Genomic DNA, 23,317 nt, shown 5'->3' with positions numbered 1-23,317 from the left:
CAGCAAAACTGGAGCAAATGAAGAACAACGGAAATTGGTCTAAAGGGGAATTTAGAAATTGAAGTCTTAATTTAGACTGTTTTGTATCAGTTTAGCACATGCGGTGTAGCAGCAGAGTTTTGATTTATGAGATGATCGTCATATGTTTATCTGGGCTATGCTGATTCTAATATGCACCATCCTGGGAACATCTTAAAAAATGTCATGCAAGTGAGTTGATGCCTTGCACTGAGTATTTATATATCTTCTGAAATATGGATGAAAAGTATGACATAAGTAGGAATTATATTTGGTATCTAAAATAAATGTATCTTCCCATCCTCAGCATCACCTCCAGGCCTTACCATCTCTCTCCATGGCTCCCGAGACCCCACCCACACGTCACTTTGCTCCACCCCCTCCTCCAAACTTTAGGGGCATACACATGCAGAGATTTGTGCTAAGCAATTTTGCTTAAGCAAAAAAAAGGGCGGGTAGTGGTCCAGAATGAGAGATTGCGATCAGTATCTTCTGTACACACAGAGAGATTTGCAGTCACTTGCTAAGCAATTTGACTAGATTTTGACTGCATGCACTGACTTAGTTAGCAGGAGATAATTAATCTCTCGGGGCATACACACGGAAAGATCTGTGCTTACTTTCTAAGCAATCTATTCAGATTGCTTAGAAAATAGCACAAGCTCGCTCCAAGTGTATGCCCTTTTAGTTTGGTTTTTGATATTCAGTTCTTCCTGTTACTGGTAAATGTACTGTTTGTAAGGTTGGGTTTATAGCATTTCCTAAAACCGTGTTTGGTACTTATGTATTATCTGGGCTCCCATGTTAAATGCACCCCATTTTTTCATACCCCTACTATCCAACTACGCATGGAGTTGATTTTATATAGTGTGGCGAGCGCAGCAAGCCATTGTGCCCGAAGCATGGCGAGGGGACGTGGTCTTATAAGAAAACGGGAGCCCAGATATTACATAAGTATCCCGTGTTTTGTTAATGAAACGAATTGCACCTTTTAAATGTCGGCAGAAACACAATCAGGAGTGCAGGGTATTACCACACGGTGCTTTGTTAATATAACCAATTTATACCATGGAAATAAGGCAGAAAATGGCTCAAATGAAGCCACAATTACCTAACCAATAATGTGCTCTCTTAGGGGGAAATTTACTAAGATCGAATGGATATGAATGCACCCATTCGTACCCATTCAATGTTAAATAAAGCCGGGACCTGTGCCCAACTAATTTACAATCAACCAAATTCATCTGAATTGGCATTTTTACAAATACCGTCAATAAAATTCGGCCATATATGGCCATATGGTTCTATCTGATCAGCTAATTTACAAGCTTTAATAGCCGAATTCAGCAGTAAATAGTAAAATAGACCTAATTTTCCAGGCGTATTTGGCTGAAGCCTGCACGGATCAGTCAGATCCATGCAGGCTTCTCTGTGTAAAAATAAGAAAAATAAATAATAATAAAAAATCTGCTTGGGGTTTCCCCCCACGAGCATAACCTGGGATCTTTGAGCTGGTCCTGGTTGCAGAATTACAGGGGACAAATCAAACGGGGCCCCCCTGTATTCCTATAACCAGCACCAGGCTCTTGGCCCTGTGCTGGTTCCCAAAATACAGGGGGGGGGGGGGACACAAAAGGAGTAGGGGGTCTCCCATACTTCTAGCTTAAAAAAAAAATCTACTGAGTGCACTTGCATCTACTTATCGTTAATGATATCATGTCGGAGCAGGTCCATTTTGGCTATGAAGTCAAAGATCTGCCTTGGTCAGTGAACGCAGGTTACATCGCTGAACGCTATTGGTTGACAATATCGTTCAGTGTGTACACCCTATCTAGTCTGACAAGTGGCACTGACGATATAGTTAAGGATATTAGCGGTGCCCCTAGTCATCTAGGGCCTTATTCTAGTTCACTCTTACTGACAAAATCCTTCTTAGATGGACAAAACCATGTGCACTGCAGGTGGGGCAGATGTTACTTGTGCAGAGAGAATTAGATTTGGGTGGGGTTTTACTTCAAAGTGAGATCTATATTGCAGTGTAAAAAAAAAGCAGCCAGTATTTACCCTGCACAGAAACAAAATAACTCACCCAAATCTAATTCTCTCTGCACATTTTACATCTGCCCCCCTGCAGTGCACATGGTTTTGTCCTTCTAAGAAGGGTTTTGTCCTTCTAAGAAGGATTTTGTCAGAAAGAGTGAACTAGAATAAGGCCCCTAGTGTGTATGGGGCTTAAATACTTGAATTAAAGAGAGATTATGCAGAGAATCTGAGCATATGTTCCCTCAGACCGGGGTTTACCATGACTTTTTAAAGATAAACCTAACAAACAAATATTTTTGTCTTTTGCCAGAAAAACTGGATAATTTCATTATGGAAACAGTGTTTCTGCTATCAGATGGGCAGCCCAAGAGGAAAGTGCAAAAAGTTCTATCTTACCCACATCAGTAGAGCAACTTAGTGCCTTATTATTACCATTTACTGTATTTATAGAGTAACTTCAGAATTAGGACTAAACATAACAGAGAGAATAGGTCAGCACTCACCTACTCTCTCAGAACCCCTGGGACACTCTAGAATTGACGGAGCCCCTAGCTACCAGAAGAGTGGATAGTCTGGAGTGGGCAGGGCCAATATGATGGGATTGCAGACACTCCCATCTATCAGGCAGTAAGTCACCCATATGTTTTATTCCTTCAGAATTCTTACGCTAATAAAATAAAGACTCGGACACAAATAACTTGACTCGGAGACAATAAATAATGACTCAGACAACTGTGTAAATTGGAAAATTAAGGTCACAGCCAGAATTTATTTAAACGAATGGCTGGAAATTCAAGGATTAATCAAAAGTGGCCCAAGAAGCATGGCCCTCGGCAATCGCCTATGTATCAATGCAAAAAATGGGCGTGGCCATAGCCACGCCCTGCGTAACCTAACTGAGTAGCTCAAATCTTCCCTTAACTGGCAGAGCACTGGTCCCTCCCTAAGATGGTGACCTGGTCCTCCCCTAAGGTAGTGACCGACTCGCCTCTATCCCAGGGAAAATGCTAGCCAATTTCTGTCACGCTAATCTCTTTCAACCGAGGAGCCATGCTCTCCGCCCTCCAACGCTCTTGCAAGGTCCTAAACCTTTGCACTTTTCCTTCGCCCTTCAATTTGCAAGGCCCTCAGCCCATGCAACTTCTCCTTTTCCTCCTCCTGCAAGGTCCTAAACCTTTGCACTTACACAACAAAATTTTCTTACTTCGGGTGGGTGGGTGGGAATCCAAAAATGGCAAGAGGGATAATTTACCTCAGCCAAGACTTATATAACCTTCCAGACTCCTCCCCCTTCTCTGTCACTACTGGCTAACCCACCTGACCTGCAACCAACCAGTACCTATGACTAAACCACCAATGACAACTGCTCTACTAATTCTTACTACAAAAACAGGGTGCTTATTTCATCTCAAGCTTAGGTAAGCTTTTGATTCTATTAAGTCACCCATATGTTTTATTCCTTCAGAATTCTTACGCTAATAAAATAAAGACTCGGACACAAATAACTTGACTCGGAGACAATAAATAATGACTCAGACAACTGTGTAAATTGGAAAATTAAGGTCACAGCCAGAATTTATTTAAACGAATGGCTGGAAATTCAAGGATTAATCAAAAGTGGCCCAAGAAGCATGGCCCTCGGCAATCGCCTATGTATCAATGCAAAAAATGGGCGTGGCCATAGCCACGCCCTGCGTAACCTAACTGAGTAGCTCAAATCTTCCCTTAACTGGCAGAGCACTGGTCCCTCCCTAAGATGGTGACCTGGTCCTCCCCTAAGGTAGTGACCGACTCGCCTCTCTCCCAGGGAAAATGCTAGCCAATTTCTGTCACGCTAATCTCTTTCAACCGAGGAGCCATGCTCTCCGCCAAAACGATGGCCGCCCCCGCAGGCCAGAGTCCGCCACCCAGCTAGAAATCCTCACATACCCAGCGCTCCCAACAAGGCTGTGACAAACAACTTCATCCCTTCCTTATTCAGATGCACTCCGTCTGCCCTGTAAAGCTCCTCCTTCTCATATCTGATTCCCGGATGCCTAATCACAAAACCTCCCATGCTCCAGATAAACTTGGACACTGCTGCATTTAGCTTCCTCCTCACCCTATCTAATGCAGCTCCTCCTTGTGTCCCTCTCCATACCCTCCTCGGAATCATCTCCGACCAATACAATCTCACTTCGGGCCATCTCTCTTTTATGCCCTGAAGATCAATCTTAATTGCTATAATTAATTCAACGCCTTTGCACGACCCTAAGTCGTTGCCACCTGCGTGAATAATCAACACATCTGGAGCACCCCACTTCTTCTCCGAAATCAATAATAAGTCCCATAATCTAAACCAGGAAAGACCTCTCACCCCAATCCACTTCACTCTACCCGCCCCTTTGGTCCTATTCTCATGCCTTCCTGCCCAATATATAAATGAGTGTCCTACAATCCACACCCTACCCACCACATCAGCCGAACCTAAAATAAAATTATATAAGATAACCATTAGAAACTTAAATTACTTAACATATCTAAAGCAACTAGCCAAGGAAAGGTAAACTGAGTTGTTTAGGCTACCCAGATGGATGTGAACAACACAAAACCTCAGATTTTAAGAGGAGAAAAGTGAAACGCCATCCAATCCCCCTTTATAAAAGGCAGGCGGCTTATGGCCCTGGGTTACCTAAAAAACAAACTCGCCAGGAGCGCGCTCTCTATAGCTTATCCCCCCTTATGTACGCCTTGAAAGCTGACGATCTCCACCTACCCAGCCGCTTTATCGCCTCCTCTGAACTGCCCGCAACCGCTGCGCAAGTTGCTGCCCCAATTCTGAAGGAATGAGTACCATATTCCTCTTCTGGTATGCCCAAGGCCACTAAGCACTTACCAAACACACTAGAAAATTGAAATTTAGTTAATGGCGTACCATCCTTATGTACTAACCACTGAGCCCCCCCTTTTGGCCTAACCAAATAAAATTTGCTTGCCAACTCAACCGGACAGATCCCTTTATTCTCCTCTTCCTTCAAAGAAATCCAGCGCCCCCTACCCAGCTGATCCGTTTTTGATCTCTGAATCTTTATCAACACTAAATCGTTTTTAATCACCACATTCTCTTTCAAAACCCCAGACACCCCACACGATTTATTTCTTGCCACTAACTCTCCGATCCTAAATGCCCCAAAAAACGCCAGCCCAAATGCTAAACCAAACAAGGCTGATTCATACTCATCCACTGCCACCCCCGAAACTGCCGTGACTAAATCCTGCAGTAACCCTTGATCTATCGGCCTTCTCAAATCTCCCCCTGTCCTCTGCTCCTTGGCCCACCCCTTCAAAGCCTTAGCCAAAATGAATGACTTAGTAGGGTCTTTTTGACCCTTCAATTTAGCGAAATAAGCTATTCCCGCCAAAGCCCCAGACATTGCAGCCCTAGATCTACCTTCTTGGTGACAAGCCCAAACGAACTCTAACATGACTTCCTCCTGGCACTTACCCTCACCCCACCTTGCTGTAAAAACCGACCACTCGTTCCAAGCCGCCGAGTAACTTCTCAGCGTACTTGGGGCCAAAGCCTTCAGGGCTAAACTCTCGATGCCGGCTCGATGATCTGCCATAATTGAGAAGGACATGACACACCATCAATATCAGCTGTTGGCGCCAGCCTCCTGAACCTATCCCATTGGAACCTTGATAACGCATCCGCTATTTCATTCTTTACCCCCGGGACGTGCCTTGCAGAGAAAGTAATATTCTCCTGCAAGCAACGCAGAATAAGATGCCTAAGCAAACGCATTACCCTTGGACAATCCGACCTCTGATTGTTGACTGAGTGAACTACTCCCAAATTGTCACACCAAAAAACAATGTTCTTGTCCGCAATCTGCTTAGCCCATAGCTCCACTGCCACTATTATTGGGAAAAGCTCTAACAGCAACATACTAGCAGTAAATCCTCTCACCCTCCAATCCTCCGGCCACTCCTCCGCGCACCAGTGCCCCTTAAAATAAGCTCCGAAACCTATTGCCCCAGATGCATCCGTGAATAATTGCAGCTCGTCATTTGCCACCGCCTCCTGCCAAATCCTAACTCCATTAAAATCCCTCACGAAACATAACCAAACTTTTATATCTTCTTTTAACTCCGCCGAGATCCTAACTTGATGATGAGGTTTCTTAACCCCGGCCGTAGCCCTTTCCAATCTTCTACAAAAAACTTTGCCCATTGGAATCACCCTACAGGCAAAATTTAACAACCCCAGCAATGACTGCAACTGCTTTAAAGTGACCCTTTTCACCTTTAAGAACTCCTCCAACTGCCCCTTCAACCTCGACACCTTTTCCTCTGGAAGCCTGCAAATACCCACTACTGTATCTATCTCAATGCCCAAGTAAGATAGCTTACTAACCGGCCCCTCTGTCTTATCCTTTGCAATCGGCACCCCCAGCACCCAAAACAATGCACTGGTTGAAAAAAGTAACTCACTACACACCTCACTATCCGCCGGACCTATTAACAAGAAGTCATCCAGGTAGTGGGTAACCCCTTGCTGCTTACAGCCCACCTTAATACACCACTGAAGGAAGCTGCTGAAACACTCAAAGAATGAGCATGAAACCGAACAACCCATCGGTAAACATCTGTCTATGTAAAACTCTCCTCCCAACTTAAAACCCATATATTTAAACGAATCCGGGTGCAAAGGCAAAATCCTAAAAGCTGATTCCACATCTACCTTAGCCATCAAGGCTCCCTTCCCAAAACCCTGCACCAAGCTTAACGCATGCTCAAACAATTCATAGCTTACACTACAAAATTCCTGATCTAACGCCTCATTCACCGAGCCCCCTTCTGGATAAGATAAATGCTGAATCAATCTATATTTCCCAGGCTCTCTCTTAGGCACCACCCCCAGCGGAGAAATACATAGATCCTCTATTGGTGGTTCCCTGTAGGGTCCCACCATTCTGCCTAAGCTCACTTCACTCTGCACCTTTTTCCTAACCACCTCTGGAAAATCCCTAGCTGACTTCAGGTTCCTATTTGCCGATGCAATAACCCTATCTACAACTGGTAAACGAAAACCCTCTGAAAACCCTTGCAACAAAAAGGCTGCTTCCTCCCTAAGAGGATAGAGCCTCAACCACCTCTTTAACTCCTCAATCCTAACTGGCGACTCCGCCTTGCCTATTGCCAGGCCCAGACTCTCCTCTCCCAGCTGCTTGCCCCCTTGGCTTTGTACACTCTCTTGCCTGGTGGGCCCCACTGCACTGCAAACACACGTGCCTGTATCTACACCCTGCTCCTTTTGAGCACTGCCCGTTGTTATACGCATAGCATTTTCCCCTCCCGGGCACACTGTACCCGGGCCTGTTAAGAAAAAACTGCCTTCGCCCCCCCCCTACTTCGCCCCCACTTGACCCCCTCATTTGTTGGGTAACTTCCAACCACACCTCCACGTCCTTAAATCCCAAACTAAAGACTCTCTCCCCATCCTGCTTTTTCCTAAAAAGCTCATCGTACTGCCTCCATGCATTAACCCTGCCTGTTGAATACATGTTATGTATTAGATGAAAATACTTAAACATATTCATATGCTCCGATGGCCTGGTCTCAGTGTAGCATGCTGCAAACACATAAGCCCCCGCCAGCCAGTTGGTATAAGACCTCCTAGCCTCCTCTGCTGCCGGGCCTTTTGCCTTGGCCGCATCCAATTCCTTCTTTGCCTCATGTGTTATAGCAAACATGTCCACGAAACGTCCCTTCCTGATTTTGTCCCTAATTTTTGACCTCACACCTCTTAATATGGCCGTATTAGAACAATGCACCGCGTCACCCGATGCATCCGGACCTACCCTGGCTGCGCTACTAGCCGCACTCCTTGAACCCCCTGCTCCCTTTTTCTTTCCCTTAATCTTTTGCGCAAAGTACTTCATCAGCTTGCGCGGCCTACCATCCGAGCTGGATGAATCAGATTAACTGTCTGAATGCGACCCTTCCGCTTGCTGCTGCACTGAGCGCGAGATCTCACCTGCTCCTGATGTTGACGGCCCTGCCTGCTCTTCAGCTCCAACCGACTGTCCCACGTCGCGCAGTGCGCCCACCGCGACTTGACTCGAAGACTCCAGGACTTCAGATACGCTCCCAGGCCCTGCTCCAACCGAAACCGCCTGCAAAGGAATACTAACAGGCACAGAGCTCATAACATTCTCCTCATCAGCAACCACTGTGATAACCTCCTCACTGCCACCCTGCGCCCCGACAGGCCCCCCTCCCTGCCCTACCTGCTGAAGCGCTGCAGTTACCCTGGGGGGTGTGGCCTCTGGCATGGGCGGGGGCGGGGGCGGTGGTGGGGGTGGCAATTGAAAATTACCTTGCTGCATTGATGTGATTACTCCCTGCTGCCCACTAACGCCATAAAAGCCACCTGGAGCCTGCCCAAATCCCTGATTTACTGGCCAAAACTGCTGGCCCATGTTACCAGGGACCGTGTTAATCCAAGCCTGACCCTGCGGTTGATAAAATGGCTGCTGCATGCTCCCCCACTGCGGCACCACTGGCCACTGCCCTTGCACCCCCTGCTGCTGGGCTGCTGTGTTAAAGTATGGGGACCAACTCCTAAACTGAGCAGCCTGTGCCGCTGCTACATTGCTCCCTAGCTCACCCACTGCCTGCGATCCTGCCGGCTGCACTACCGTCACCGGCCCCTGTACTAATACTGGAGCAGGTGGGGGCTGGGCGAAGCCCGGCAAAGGGGATGACCTAACCCTAACAATGGGTGAAAAAGCCCCTCTCCTTGACTGAGGTGACTGCCAATCGCACACCCTAAGATCCCGCTGCCTGCTGGCAGGGGACAAGTTACTTGACTGCCCCCGCTGGTGGGAGTCCCCAGCTCCTGAAGCTGTGGGACTGCCCCTTGCCTGGAAATATTCTGTGGACAAAATGTCCGCCTGAGACAGGTGGGCGGGGCTAGCCGCCGTCTCTGTACCTCCACTGTCCGACCCAGATCCCCCCCCTTGAATATTGGTAACCAGGGAAGGTGACCCCCTGCCCTGCGCCCCCCTAGCCAACCAAGCCTGCAGGCCGGAAGGCGAGGGGGACGGGCGCGGCGTGCCTACACCCGCGGCCGCCATTACAGGTACCTGTACCCCGGCAGAGCCGAACTACTTCGTCCGCGCGCCCTCCCTCTCACTCCCGCCAAGTTAGCTGGGGGAGCGGGGGCCAGGCGCGAACCCCCCGCCGCCGCCGCCGCTGACAAGCGCGCTCCCCTGGAGACCTGGGAGGACGCGGCGGCCTGCAACGGCCTAGCCGCTTCCACCAGCCGCCGGGGAGGGGGCGCATTGCGGCGAGGGCGAGACATACCACTACCTACAGAAAATTTTTTTACCACACAAACCCTAAAAGAACCCGCAGGCGCAGCAAATGACTGCAGCAGCAGCCAGCCACTGAAGCCGTGGAAAGAGGACAGAAAATTAAAAGTTTAAAACGAGAAGAAATCTTTGCACAAAGATATAGAATAAAGAATATGAAACTTAGAGCGAATAGAGATATAGAAAAATAGCAATTAAAGCGATACTTATCCTATCCAGACTCCAGAGGGACCGCAATCTCCAGGGAATCCAAAAATGGCAAGAGGGATAATTTACCTCAGCCAAGACTTATATAACCTTCCAGACTCCTCCCCCTTCTCTGTCACTACTGGCTAACCCACCTGACCTGCAACCAACCAGTACCTATGACTAAACCACCAATGACAACTGCTCTACTAATTCTTACTACAAAAACAGGGTGCTTATTTCATCTCAAGCTTAGGTAAGCTTTTGATTCTATTAAATGCTGTACTCATGAACAGGGCCGACATTAGCTGGTTACTGCTGTTACTTTTGTAACGGCCCATCAGCTCTGTCCCTCCCACATTCCCATGAGTGCGCAGCTGTGGGATAGCAAAGGCTTGGTCCCAACTACTTCTGGCACTTTACATCTGCCATGACATGCCTTCTGGCAGTGGAGTGGCCAATCTACCATTCTCGGTAGAGAGAGGTGGCAGTGACAGTGGATGGGGACATTCGATGTGTGTAGTCTGACCTCCTTACTACAGTATATCTCTTATATGGGTAGCAGATAAGTAAAAGAGTGCTGTGAATTCCATATCTTATCTTTGCAGCACTAGTTCCTGGGTGACATTTAATAGGATGAGAGTTTTAGTAACTTTTCAAAATCGCCTATTATCGCACTTTATAAGATCGCATTGTTTGCCGCGAATTCGCATATTTAATGAGCTGTGTATTCCAGGCAAAATAGTGCGATTAAGTGCGATAATGGGCGATTTTTAGTCATGAAAATGGGCAATTTTTAGTCATTAAAATGGGCGAATTTGAGGAAATGTGCGAATTTGTGTTATTAAAAAAATGTCCTGAGGTCCCCCTCAATGAGCCCTGGGCTCATTGAGCGGGACCTTGTTCCAAAAGTATGAGGGACAAAAAGCGTAGGGGTCCCCCGTATTTCTGAAACCAGCCCCGGACTCTTGGACCGCTGCTGGTTCCAAAAATACGGGGGACAAAAAATCTGGGGATCCCCCGTATTTTGAAACCAGCACCGGGCTCCAACAGCCCACGGTGTCCTGCCACAGCCGGGGAACACTTTTTACATAAGGTCTCCCGGCCAAACCAGGGTCCAGCACTGCCTCCCTCCTCCAGAGCCAGCTCACCCCACACTGACAGCGGGGTGGCCGGCTTTTTCCAGCGCTGCTAACAGCTTCTATAACGCTGTTCCAGCGCTACAGAGGCTGCTACCATCCTTGGCTGATGCATCTCCATGGAGAAACATCGACCAACCACGCTAGCAGCGTCTGTAGTGCTGGAACAGCACTATAGAAGCTGTTAGCAGTGCCGGAGAAATCCGGCTCACCACGCTGTCAGTGCGGGGTGAGCTGGCTCTGGAGAAGGGAGGCAGCACTGGACCCTGGTTCTGTAAGTATATTGGTGTAAAAGTGAGGTGAGTGTTTGTGTGTGTAATAAAGTTCTACTTTTCTGTTGTTGTGTCTTTTATTTTAACATTCTTTTCACAGGTGTACTACAAGTCCCATCGGGCCCATTAATGCCCTGCATGCTGGAACTTGTGGTTCACCAAGTCCCAGCATGCGGGGGGAGGCATGCTGGCACTTCTAGTTCACCTGTATAGAGCAATGTTATGAATGAGTGTTTTAACCCTATCAGGTCGCCGTCCAAAGCCCAGGGACGCCAGTGACATCCCCGGACTTCAGCCCTGGATGGGCGAAGCCTGGGGGGGGACCCCTTTATGGGGGGGTCCTCACTCCCCCAGGGACCCTGTCCAAGACTGACCAGCCACGGTGCTCATGGTTCAGCCGGGGGACCTTATGTAAAAAGTGTCCCCTGGCTGTGGCATGACACCTCGGGCTGTTGGAGCTCGGGGCTGGTTATGCTCAGGAGGGGGAACCCCACGCCCTTTTCTTTTACAAAATTAACTTTTACACATTTTTTAACACAGGACCATGCACAGATCGCAGTGATCGGTGCATGGTTCTGGCAAATTCACCTGTTAGAACCTGGTCTGCATGTGTGGTGATTTTTAGTTACATTTTCTCATTTTCGCATCTCATTAAATATGCGATTTGTATACTTTTCAATGCAAAAACATCTGGATGTGTGGTCCTGCATGCATGACGGCCATTGCTGAGACTGTCTTGTCTCCCTCACAAAGGGAGCCTGGGATAAAGATGACTGCCTGTTTTATCTGTACTGGGCCCCAAAATGTATGATGGCAGCCCTGTTCCTGGACTTCCCTAATCATTCATGATTGCCGTCACCATTCTCATTAATTAACTAATTCAACGCAGGTAACTGCAATCATAAATGAAGAGGGACGCCCAAGAGAAGAGAAGTTTGTACCTGATGGAAGGGATAATTTTAGAGGATGCGTGACTGCATGATAATTGCATAATTTGGGGACTAATGACACAGATAGCTAGCTGTCTCCTGTATGTCCTCTTTGGGTTCCTCCCATAAACTATAATATTGAAGTTTGCAGTATGGGTCAGTGTCCTGGGCAATGGCGGAACTTGTGAATCCAGGTGCAAAAATATAATGTGGACCCCCCCCCCCTCCTCCACCCTAAACCAAGTTTACAATATGCAACATTACAGTGGGTGACAGTGAGAGGTAGAGGATGACAGGAAGAGGCAGGGGGAGGCAGAGTGTGACAGGGAGAGGCAGTGGGAGGCAGAGTGTGACAGGAAAAGGCAGGGGGAGGCAGAGTGTGACATGGAGAGGCAGGGGGAGGCAGAGTGTGACAGGAAGAGCATGGTTGCCTACCTGACGCTCTCCTTCAGGGAGAAAATGCTCTGTTCCTGGACTTCCCTGGTAATGTATGATTGCCATCACCTGTGGGGAGCTAGGGGTACTTGTTTCCTAGCACGGCCACAACGATCATGATCGTGGGCATCGTGATTTCCCCATAGGGAACAATGTTAAATGCCTCAATTTAGCCGCGATGCCCCCGATTTCCCATAGGAAACAATGTTAAATGGGTCAATTTACCCAAATCATCATAGGGAACAATGTTAAATGGGCCATAAACCCCCCAAAACACCCCTGAACAGTGAAATGTCCCCCCAAAAGTATTTTACGCCACCCCACGATCAACGCGAACCCGAAGCGTGGCGAGCGCAGCGAGCCCGCGAGGGGCGGCGGTACGCGTCCTCCGACCTTTTCATACCCCCACTATCCACGTCGGCGTGGAGTTGAGAATAGAATAGTGTGGCGAGCGCAGCGAGCCCCGCGAGGGGACGCGGATACCTGTGAAGCCCGCGAAGGGACGCGTTTACCTGTGATGGTATCCGCGTGCTCTCGCCTCGCTGCGCTCGCCACACTATTCTATTCTCAACTCCACGCCGACATGGATAGTGTGGGTATGAAAAGGTCGGAGGACGCGTACCGCCGCCCCTCGCGGGCTCGCTGTGCTCGCCACGCTTCGGGTTTGCGTTGATCGTGGGGTGGCGTAAAGTACTTTTGGGGGGACATTTCACTGTTCTGGGGTGTTTTTGGGGCTTTCTGGCCCATTTACCATTGTTCCCTATGATGATTTGGTGAAATTGACCCATTTAACATTGTTTCCTATGGGAAATCGGGGGCATCGCGGCTATATTGAGGCATTTAACATTGTTCCCTATGGGGAAATCGCGGGCATCGCGTCTGGACCATTTAAGGCTTTTTTAGCCGCATACGACGCGACCGACGCGATTTTGACTTTTTACAATGCATTTCAATGGGAAAATCGGGGGCATCGCGTCGGTCGCGTCGTATACCACTAAAAATGACACCCGATGCCCGCGATTGTGGCCGTGCTAGGAAACAAGTACCGAGCTAGGTAATTGATAAGAAAGGTGTTTCACCACAGGTGATGTTAATCATACATTATAAGGGAAGTTCAGGACCAGAGCATTTTCTCCCTGAAGGAGAGGGTCAAGTAGGCAATCCTGAGGAAGAGGCAGGGGGAGGCAGAGTGTGACAGGGAAAAACAGTGGGTAACAGAACAAGGGTGACAGGGGCAGCAGTAGTCCTGCCTCTGGTCCTGGGGAAGTGAGTGATCCAAGGGCTCCATGACACAATTTGGGGTGAATCCATACACACTGTACAATTTTTTTGACCAATTTGGTTGAAAGACATTTCCATTGAACCCAGTGTCCTGGACTAAAGATGTTGACAAAAGATATTGACAACACACGAAAGAAATAAGATCTAGCTACAGTTTATAGGCTCTTTTTGAAAGATATTGAAATTGAGCTGCATGCACAGTTGACGAACAATCTTGATGAACAACTGGCGGGTATGCGCATCATCATTCATCGTTTGTTTGTTGACAATATCTTTTGTCAACATCTTCAGTCCAGGACACTGGGTTCAATGGAAATGTCTTTCAACCAAATTGGTCAAAAAAATTGTACAGTGTGTATGCACCTTAATAGCATACTGAAAAACATATTGACTTTTTCTATTTGTTTTCAGTGCTCTAGGCAGTGTATAAATGGATAAGAAATGTTTCTTTTACACCACAGAACATTCTCTTCCTCTCCTAAAGCATCAGGATCTTCAACAAGTCAAATATATCTGGCCTTGTAGTTGTAACAGAGAGAGTGACATGCAGCTCTTCTCCGACTGAGGCAAAAAATCCCACTGCACTAAATTATTCATTGCGAGAGAAGGGATGATTATGCACCTGGTAAACCAAATCAGAAAACTATTGTTCCCTTGCAAAACAGTTCAAGATTAAGGCTAGAGTGCAACATTAATGCATTACAGGTGTTGCTGGTAGTGATGAGGATTTAATAGCCGTGCCATCGGAGACAATTGTGGATAGGTGAGGCCTTATGTGAGCTATTCTCAAGGGACAGATATCAACTGCGTAGTTTGAAATGTGCAGACAGCTGGAGTTAGCACAGTATTATCAAATAATCCCATAGGCAATGTGTAGATAAACTGGATAAAAAAGATGAACACAGCTGGGCTATTTAAACCCATTTAATCTGTATGAGCTTCACCTTCCCTTTTTCAGCATATCCAAGATGTCAGTTTTTCTATATTAAAATACTAGCTGGACTGCCCGGGATTTTAAGAATGTTTGTTTACAAAAATCGATATAAATAACATTAGATCAGAGCGCAGCACATTATGCATCTCCTGATGGCATATGGTGGGGGACCCTACTACTGCCACTATATAACGCTCAGTGTGTGGGTTTGTTATATATCCATTCCCCTCCTCAAATCATGTCACTGCCCCTGTCACATGCAGCCCTGTCATCATATACATATCATGCATGTCCTGATATTGTCTCTGCTGCTGCTCCGCCCCTAGGGGTGCTAGGGGTGTTTTACCCCAACAGTATTTGTTCACAGATTGTAATTGATATGTGTACCAAGTTTGGTGTAAATTGCTCCCGTCATTCTGGAGTTATGCTATATGCTAAAATACTCTGTGCTGTAGCATCAGCCTTAGGGGTGTCTTACCCCCACAGTGTTTGTTCCCAGATAGGAAGTCTTATGTGTACCAAGTTTGGTCAAAATTGCTCCAGTCATTCCAGAGTTATGCTGCCTGCTGAAATACTCTGTGCTGCTGCCACACCTCTAGGGGTGTCACCCCCACAGTGCTTGTTCTCACGAAACATACATATGAGTGTACAGCAAAAATTGTGGTTATAATTAATACAAAAATAACTGTACTTCATTTTGATTTGGAATTATTTTAGTTGCCTCGGCTGTGTTTTAACTTACCTTCCAACATGACCCTCTCCAGGAGGGACAAATTGCTCTGTTTCTGTACTTCCCCCTTAATTTATCACCTGTGGTGAAGTGCCTTTCTTGTCCATTAGCCTGTTTAAAACAGGTGATGGCAATCATAAATTAAGGGGGAAGTCCAGAAACAGAGCATTGTGTCCCTCCTGGAAAGGGTCATGTTGGGAGGTATGGTTTAATACTCTCATATATAAAATGTCAAGATCTTCCCTTGTAAACAAAAAAGGTTCCCCACCCCTGATATAGGTGGTCCACGTCTCTGCCAGTATGTGCAGGAAGGGACAAAGCTACTGTAGATGCTGACAATGATTTCCTGATTTATGTGCTGCCTGGCATATAATAGGAAGTGGTGATGTAAAGAATATGGAAGATGTGTTCTACAAGACAATGGCCGCTGTCTTCAGGACACTAATGGTCAAATGAGTGGCTGTGTGTTGTGTTCACAATCTCCCTGAAATATTTTTTGAAACATAGGCAGTCCTGATATACAGTATGTGGTAGTATGTATAAATCATGTGATGTGACCCCATGCCTGAGCACAATATTACAGCCCAAGGAATCACCACACAAACTCAGGTTTACTTCTCACTGCTTGTTTTTTTGGGTGATGCAGAGTGAAGGTGCCCATACACGGTGCGTTTGCACATATTGCACATACTTTTTGTACTGCCTTCTGATCGCATTGCAGGCAAATCGCATGCAAAACACATGCATTGCGAAGCGATCCAGTCCATAACGGGTGCGATCATCGCACCGTGTATGGGCACCTTAACGCAAGATCAAAGACTAATAGCAATTGGAATCTATCGACTTTGGTCATTGGTAACAATGGCGGTTTCTTTTATAGAAACAAAGGTCAATAGAATGTCTTCAGATGTGAGATCACTGTGCTACAGATGGAGCGCCTCTCATTCAGCGCAATCTTCAGAATGCCACGCTGGCTATTGCCTGTGGAGAGGCGCTCAATCTGACTGGAACATTCCAGCGTCTCACACGCACACGCGTCTTAGTATTTCAGCGGCGGGGATGGAATCTCTGCCCGTCTACCTGAAGCGGAGGTGGGCAGGGTTGGGGGGGGGGGGCAGGGGGCTGGCGTGGAATGGGCGGCAGAGGTGGGCTCCTTTGGAAGGGAATGCGCGAGCGTCTCATGCGTCCCCTTCCGGCAGCTGGTGGCGGCTGGGGAGGCTGGCGGTTAGCAATTCGACCGACAGCACAGGGCTGAATGAGGCCGGCTCCATCTGTATCTCGCATTTCAGATCTGCTGTCCTCAGCTGTCACTCTCTGTCTGGCAACTTGTATTAAAATAAGGGATTTACTTGTTTAGTATCAAATATCTGCTAGACTAGAACTGTAGTGCAGGACGATCTATAGTGAGGGAGTTAAAAGCAGCTTCTCTTCAAATTGGTCTCCAGGGGATAGTAGAACTGTGGAAGTTCAATACAAGAAAAGTTACATTCTATTCGGTACAGATCTGTCTCTTCTTAGACCACAAAGTGTGCTCCTTTGATAGCAGAACGTAATACTTTGATCAATATATTCCTTGTATCTATTTATATCTCAGTAGAGGGAATACAGAAAGATGTTTAAGGTGCTTAGAGCTGTACATGGGCCATAAATGTACAATAACCAGTCGGCATTTGGTACCCTCAAAGATAATTCGGCGCTAACAGGGCATCCACACATGAAAGTATGATACAATTAAATTGGGCCAATCAAATACACAAGAAGACAGATATCTATAGGATCAAACATTATTATAGGATCACACATTATTCACCTTATGACTGTGCTAGGAATCATCAGTCAAAGAAGCAAAGGGGCTTTTGGTTCCTTGTGTCGTAGTGACGTTCTGCGCACCCATGAATGACTAATGAAGAAGATTTGTAACTATAGGGCAGATTTATTAAGCTTGTGAAGTGATAACGTGTCTGGTTTTTATCACCAACCAATCAGCTCCTTCCTGTGAAGCTACAGGCTGGGTTTGAAAAATGACACGTAGGAGCTGATTGGCCGGTGATAAAAACCAGATACTTTATCACTTCACCGAGCTTAATAAATCTGCCCCTATAATACAATATACAATCAGGGGTATTTATCATCTGCTGCTGTGGAACTTACACATCACAGCATGCCATGCCACAGTGTCAGCGTGACCTATAACGTACCTTTACATATTGATGTATGAAGAGGCCAGACTTCACACGAGGGACAAGGACTCATGCCCACTAGGCCATGCCCACGATATATCATGTTTTGGAGACCTCACATGGTAGATGTGCCTGATGGAAAAACTAGGACAGGGCATGCTGGGATATGTAGTTTCAAAGCATCACTACTATAAGTAATGAAATAGACTTTGGCCAACAGAAGGAATTTCTGTATAGAATTTTGCAAGGGCACTATTGTAACATACTCTTTCATAACGGATTGTCCCATTATTTCATGGTGGATTAGCTGACGTAAATCATTAGTGTGATTTATGCTTTCACTCTCTCTTGTGGTCATATCTATGAGCATATGATATAAATGTCTAGGTTTATTTATGGTCAGGATCTTAGACCATTGTGTCCTGGCTGCTGCCTGTGCATATTGTATAACATTGCGATGTATTTATATGTCTGCACCACTGCTTAGAACACAAGCAGGTCCCTAATCAGTAAATTCCCATTCAAATAAAGCTTCATATCATCAGCGGGATGTGGCCAGCAGTGTACATGGATTAGTGTTATATGATTAATACATTGAATTTTGGATATTAGGATTCCATTGCTCATTACATTACAGGTTGAGTATCCCCTATCCGAAATGCTCGGGACCACGAGCTTTCCGGATAGGGGAATATTGCGGTTTTCAGAATATATTTTTTTTTAAAGCATACTTACCTGTCCCCTGATGGTGTCCGGTGGTCCCTCGGCGTCCACGCAGTCCCTGGGCGTCCACAGCAGGCCTCCGGCATCTTCTCCAGGGTCTCCAGCGGTCCCAGGAATGCATTGCGCGAGTGTGCGCGCGCACCGGTGACGTCACCGGCGCGCGCGCACACTCGCGCAATGCATTCCTGGGACCGCTGGAGACCCTGGAGAAGATGCCGGAGGCCTGCTGTGGACGCCCAGGGACTTGGTAAGTATGAAAAGAGGGTTGGGGGGGTTAAAAAAAAAAAAAAATAAATTCGAATGATTCCAAAAACCACGGTTTTTGGAATAATTCGGATAAGGGATGTCCGGATAGCGGATACTCAACCTGTATTTATATTCATAGTTATAAGAGCTTATGTCAAAAGTACCTAACAAGTAGCGGTTAACTTAAGATAGTTGCCTATATCTAGGGACAACTTCAGAATCCTTAGAAATACAGTACTGTATACGCAAAACAACCCTGCTTAATGCTATGCGTTTCGCTGACATCACATCTGCTTTCTTAGACTTGAATTTTTCTACATTCTTCCCAAGAGGAAACTCATAGATTTAAAGTAACTTGAGCCACGGGTCCAATATCACTATAAAGATCTGCAAGTGTCAGATTTCTGCTGTTTTTCTCCTATATGAACTGTGCCTTATGTAAAATATGTGGAAATATTTAGCCAGGGTCATAGGAACAGCATTGTAGGCCATACTTGTCTACCCTCGCAGAATGGCCAGGAGGCTTCCCAAATATTGGGTCTACCTCCCGGCCCACTGCATCTCACCCACTCCGCCATTCAAGTACCGCGATTAGCGGCTCTTTGTGGAGGAGCTAAAATGTAGCAAATCACATCCTTTTAGATCTGTCCCCTCATCGTAGACCAGCGAATCAGTGGGCTTGATAATCAGTCCCCGCCCCCAAAGTGCTGTTGTCGGTCACCTCTCTGTGTTTCTGCTGGAGAGGAGACAGAAAAAGGAGGTAAGTATGTTGCATACCTCCCAACTTCTGAAGGTCTGCAGGCGGGACGATGCTCCTGCGCGCCGAAATTTTCGGGGGCGTGGCCTAATTTGGGGGCGTGGCCTATACTCGCGACTCTTCCGCGAGGCCACGCCCCATTTTGCCGCTATGGGGGCATGACCCAGAGGCTCTGTGAGCCTCTAGCCATGCCCCCAGTCCCCTGGCTGTGGGAATAGACGCTGTGCGCATGCGCACAGCGTTTATTCCCCGCTGCTTAGCAGCTGACAGGGGGGACTCCCAACAGCCCCCCCACACCGCGGGACACTGCCGCCCGCGGGTGGGACATCGGGACAGGCCCTGACAATCGGGACTGTCCCGATAAAATCGGGACTGTTGGGAGGTATGATGTTGTAGGCCCTAGGCAAAGCAATGTAGTAGGACACTTTCTAGCCATTAATGGGAATAAATGAAGAATAATTACACAACCTGTGCTGTTTTGCCACTTGCTTCCATACAGTGAATGGCTGTCAGCACTTTGATTGGAGTATAGCTCCAGTCATCCACCAATCACTATGCTGACAGCCATTCTCAGTCTGGCTGCGGCCTGTGAAGCAGGTAGAGAATGCTGCCTGGCCACTCTGATATAGTGCAAATAGCTCCAGAGGCACCAGCCCAAGGTGCAGCTGCTCCCTGGCCAAGCCTATTCCTGCTGAAAGGGCCCTAGAATGGTGGGGCCCTGGGTAAATGCCCATTGTGACTATACATTAAATGGCCCTGTATTTGGCACTAAAGTAAAATTTTCTTTGTTGCTGAATAAATGCTTTTGGATGTTTGTTATGTTGTAATGTTCTGTAAAGTATAGATGCAGTAGGGTTTATTTACTAAAGTGGCAGGTCTATTAAAGATGGGATGTTGCTATGGGCAACCAATCAGAATCCACTTCTTTTTTATTTAGTAACTTCTAGAAGACAATAGATAGATTCTGATTGGTTGCCCATAGCAACATCCTGGGCCAAATGTAATAGTGTGTGAGAATCAGAAAGTGGGAGATTTGGGGAGAGTTTTCCCTTTTTTTTTAAAGTGGCAATTATTTACATGGCAAACACTACCTGGTTTTCAGTGTAAATAATTGCCTCTTTAAAAAATGGGAAAACTCTCCCAAAATGTACCACTTTCTGATTCTCACACCCTGTTACATATGGCCCCCCATCTTCAGCAGAACTTCCATCTTAGTAAATAAACCCCAATAAAATTGGCTATAGTGTCCTTCAGTGGCATAACTGACACAGCTGTTTAGGCAACTGTCTCACGCCCCCAAAAAGTCACAAATTTACGTTTGTGTAAAGCTACAGTACATGCACAAATATAACCCGATGTACAATGTACACACAGAGGCTCAGCTCATCGTTTTTTCGAAACAACCTAATCCCCCAAGTGTATACTGCCCTCAATGTTTGAATAATATGTATTCAGTATCACTTTCATATACAGAAAGTGACATTTTTGGTTTAATTGTCAATTATGCGCACAGCAATGACGCTACTTCATATTTCAGGTGTGAAAGCTTTTGTATATATCAATACTGAGAGCAAGGAAGTGATAATAACTAACATGCTAATTGTCAATGTTATTTTGTTTTAGCTGGTTCTCAAACATGGCAGCTATCCTCCACTGATGCAAAGCCAATCATGGACCTTGGCAGCACCTTTCAAAGACCAACGATTTTGCCGCAATCCCAGCAACTCGATAGCAAATAACTACTCGCCCACAGCTCGTAACCTGAAGTTTGCAGAGATAGCAAAGGATATAACGTCTCCAAGACCAAGGACAGCAAAGATTTCACAAAGGAACATGGTGTCCATGTGTATCCTTACCAAATAATACATTTCACTCTATAGAGGTGGCAAACCAAACATTTGTGCTCACAGAAACATAAGTATTGTATGACATGCTGTCTATTGTTATGTAAATGAAGTATTTCAAATAAGAAAACTCAAATTTACAAAAATATCGGCATTCCGATATGGAGAATCGCGACAGACTCCATAAGGGATCCAACCCTCTCCCCCGACTCCCCTCACCCTTAACCTTGCAGCAGCCTAACCCTAACCATCCCCCCATTCAGTCTGATCCTAACCCTCCTTGCTAGTGCCTAACCTGAACCCCATTACCCCACCATCCCCAGCTAACCCGCCCGACATACATACAGTTGTGATGTTGGCGTTGGTATTCTGGAATTGGCATCCTGATTCTTTAAAAGTTTTTGTGTCTGTGTTGTGAAAGCAGTTGAGACAGTGGCGTAACTATAGCCCCACAGCCCCGGTGGCAGGGAGGCGCTGAGGGACTTTGGGCGCCGATCTGTTGGGCTATAGTTACAACTTACTACCTAGCCCTCCCACCCACCCAAGTAAACTTACACACACCCCTTACCCCTCCGCATGCCGCCGCTGCATTCAGGTTTCCGGCCGCAGCTCATATCTTGTCCAGGCTCCGTCTCCTCCTGCAGTTCTAATGAAAAATAACTATCAGAAAATGGCTGCCCCCATACAGCAGACAGTTTTTTGGGATGCTAGAGGAGGTGCGGGCCTCCTCTAGCATCCTTAAAAACTGTCTGCTGTTAGGGGGCAGCCATTTTGTGATGGTCATTATAGAACTGCAGGAGGAGACGGAGCCGGGAGAAAATCTGCGCTGCGGGACCCTGAATGCGGCGGCGGCATGCAGAGGGGTAAGGGGGGTGTTTAAGTTCACTTGGGAAGGTGGGAGGGAGGGCTAGGGGGGGGGGGGGCGGCGCTACCGATATCTGCGGGGGGGGGCGCAAAAAATCTAGTTACGCCACTGAGTTGAGATTCCGAAGTCGGTATTCTAAATGCCAGCATCCTGACCACTGATGTGCTAACTGCATCTCTGAGACGCAGACAGATTCAGGTACTTTAGACCGTGGGCATGTAGAGTTTTAAAAGTCAGTAAGCCAATCTTAAGCCTTATGTCAAGTGAATTTGTCAAAATTGGTGTGAAAATTGCCAAGCAAACATTTTTATTCACCATAATGACCTGGAATGTTTACCTTTTATAGCAAATATAATCTTTTTTTTTTAACAGAACATTTTTTTTATGGTACTACTTATATGTTAGTTGGGCGCCCACTAAGCTATTTGCTTATTTTTCCGTGTCCGCTCGCCATGCTTTGGGCTCGGTGGCTCGCTGTGCTCGCCACACTATATGAAACCAACTCCACACGGACATGGATAGTGGGAGTATGAGCATACTAACTATAGTGGGCGCCCAACTAACATATAAGTACCTTTTTTATTTGAATTTATATAACAAATGTGAGCGACGATGGTATTTTTAGCCAATATTTTGCAATTCTCTCACAGAGGCCCTTATTCAGATCTGATCGCAGTACAAATTTGTTCTCAAAATGGGCAAAACCTTGTGCCCTGCAGGTGGGGCAGATGTACAGAGAGATAATTTTGGGTGGGGTGTGTTGAAACTAAAATCTAAATAGCAGTGTGAAAATAATGCAGCCAGTATTTACCCTGCACAGAAACAACATAACTCCACCAAATCTAACTCTCTATACATGTTACATCTGCCCCACTTGCAGTGCACATGGTTATGCCCATTTTAAGAACAAAATTGTACTGCGATCAGATCTGAATATGGCCGGAGCTGTTGGCACTCAGATTTCGGAAATCTCTATAAGAGATGTTAGCATTTTTAGCAGACATTTTTGCGCATCTTTCACAGAGATGTTGGCACTCAAAGGGTTACAATAGATTTTCCATCTTAAATGCAATTAGTGCAGGGAGTAGAGAACGGGTGTTAAGTGGCCGGAACCGGAGTTGTAGGGAATAGCCAGTTCCCATAGCAATGGTGTCAGTGGGGCAATAAGATTTGGAGTCAGGAGCTGGTGTGAGAACTTTGTTTCTGCCTACCGTAGTATTTGCTGGGAATGTTCTCTCTGCTCATCCTGGCTATGTATCTGCTTTACAAATCCACTGTTTGTTTCATGGTTATACAGTGGGCTTGTTTTATGGAAAGGGTTAACTAGGTTTATTCCACTGATTTCTCTGGAGAGGTGTGTGACATCATCTGGTGAAA

The 23,317-nt window shown here is 46.6% G+C and overlaps 1 protein-coding gene across 1 annotated transcript in view; it reads left to right on the top strand.

The window, feature by feature from the left end:
* The window catches only part of DNAH3 (dynein axonemal heavy chain 3), a 399,027-nt gene that overhangs the window by 34,346 nt on the left and 341,364 nt on the right, over window positions 1-23,317 (top strand). Inside the window, exon 3 of the mRNA XM_083153252.1 lies at window positions 20,855-21,077. Coding sequence (XP_083009378.1) covers window positions 20,855-21,077 — 223 coding nt within the window. The remainder of the gene's footprint in view (window positions 1-20,854; window positions 21,078-23,317) is intronic.

Source organism: Crinia signifera, chromosome 7 (genome assembly GCF_055691185.1).
Source record: "Crinia signifera chromosome 7, ASM5569118v1, whole genome shotgun sequence".
Classification (NCBI taxonomy): Eukaryota; Metazoa; Chordata; class Amphibia; order Anura; family Myobatrachidae; genus Crinia; species Crinia signifera.
This window is presented reverse-complemented; position numbering and strand designations above follow the sequence as displayed.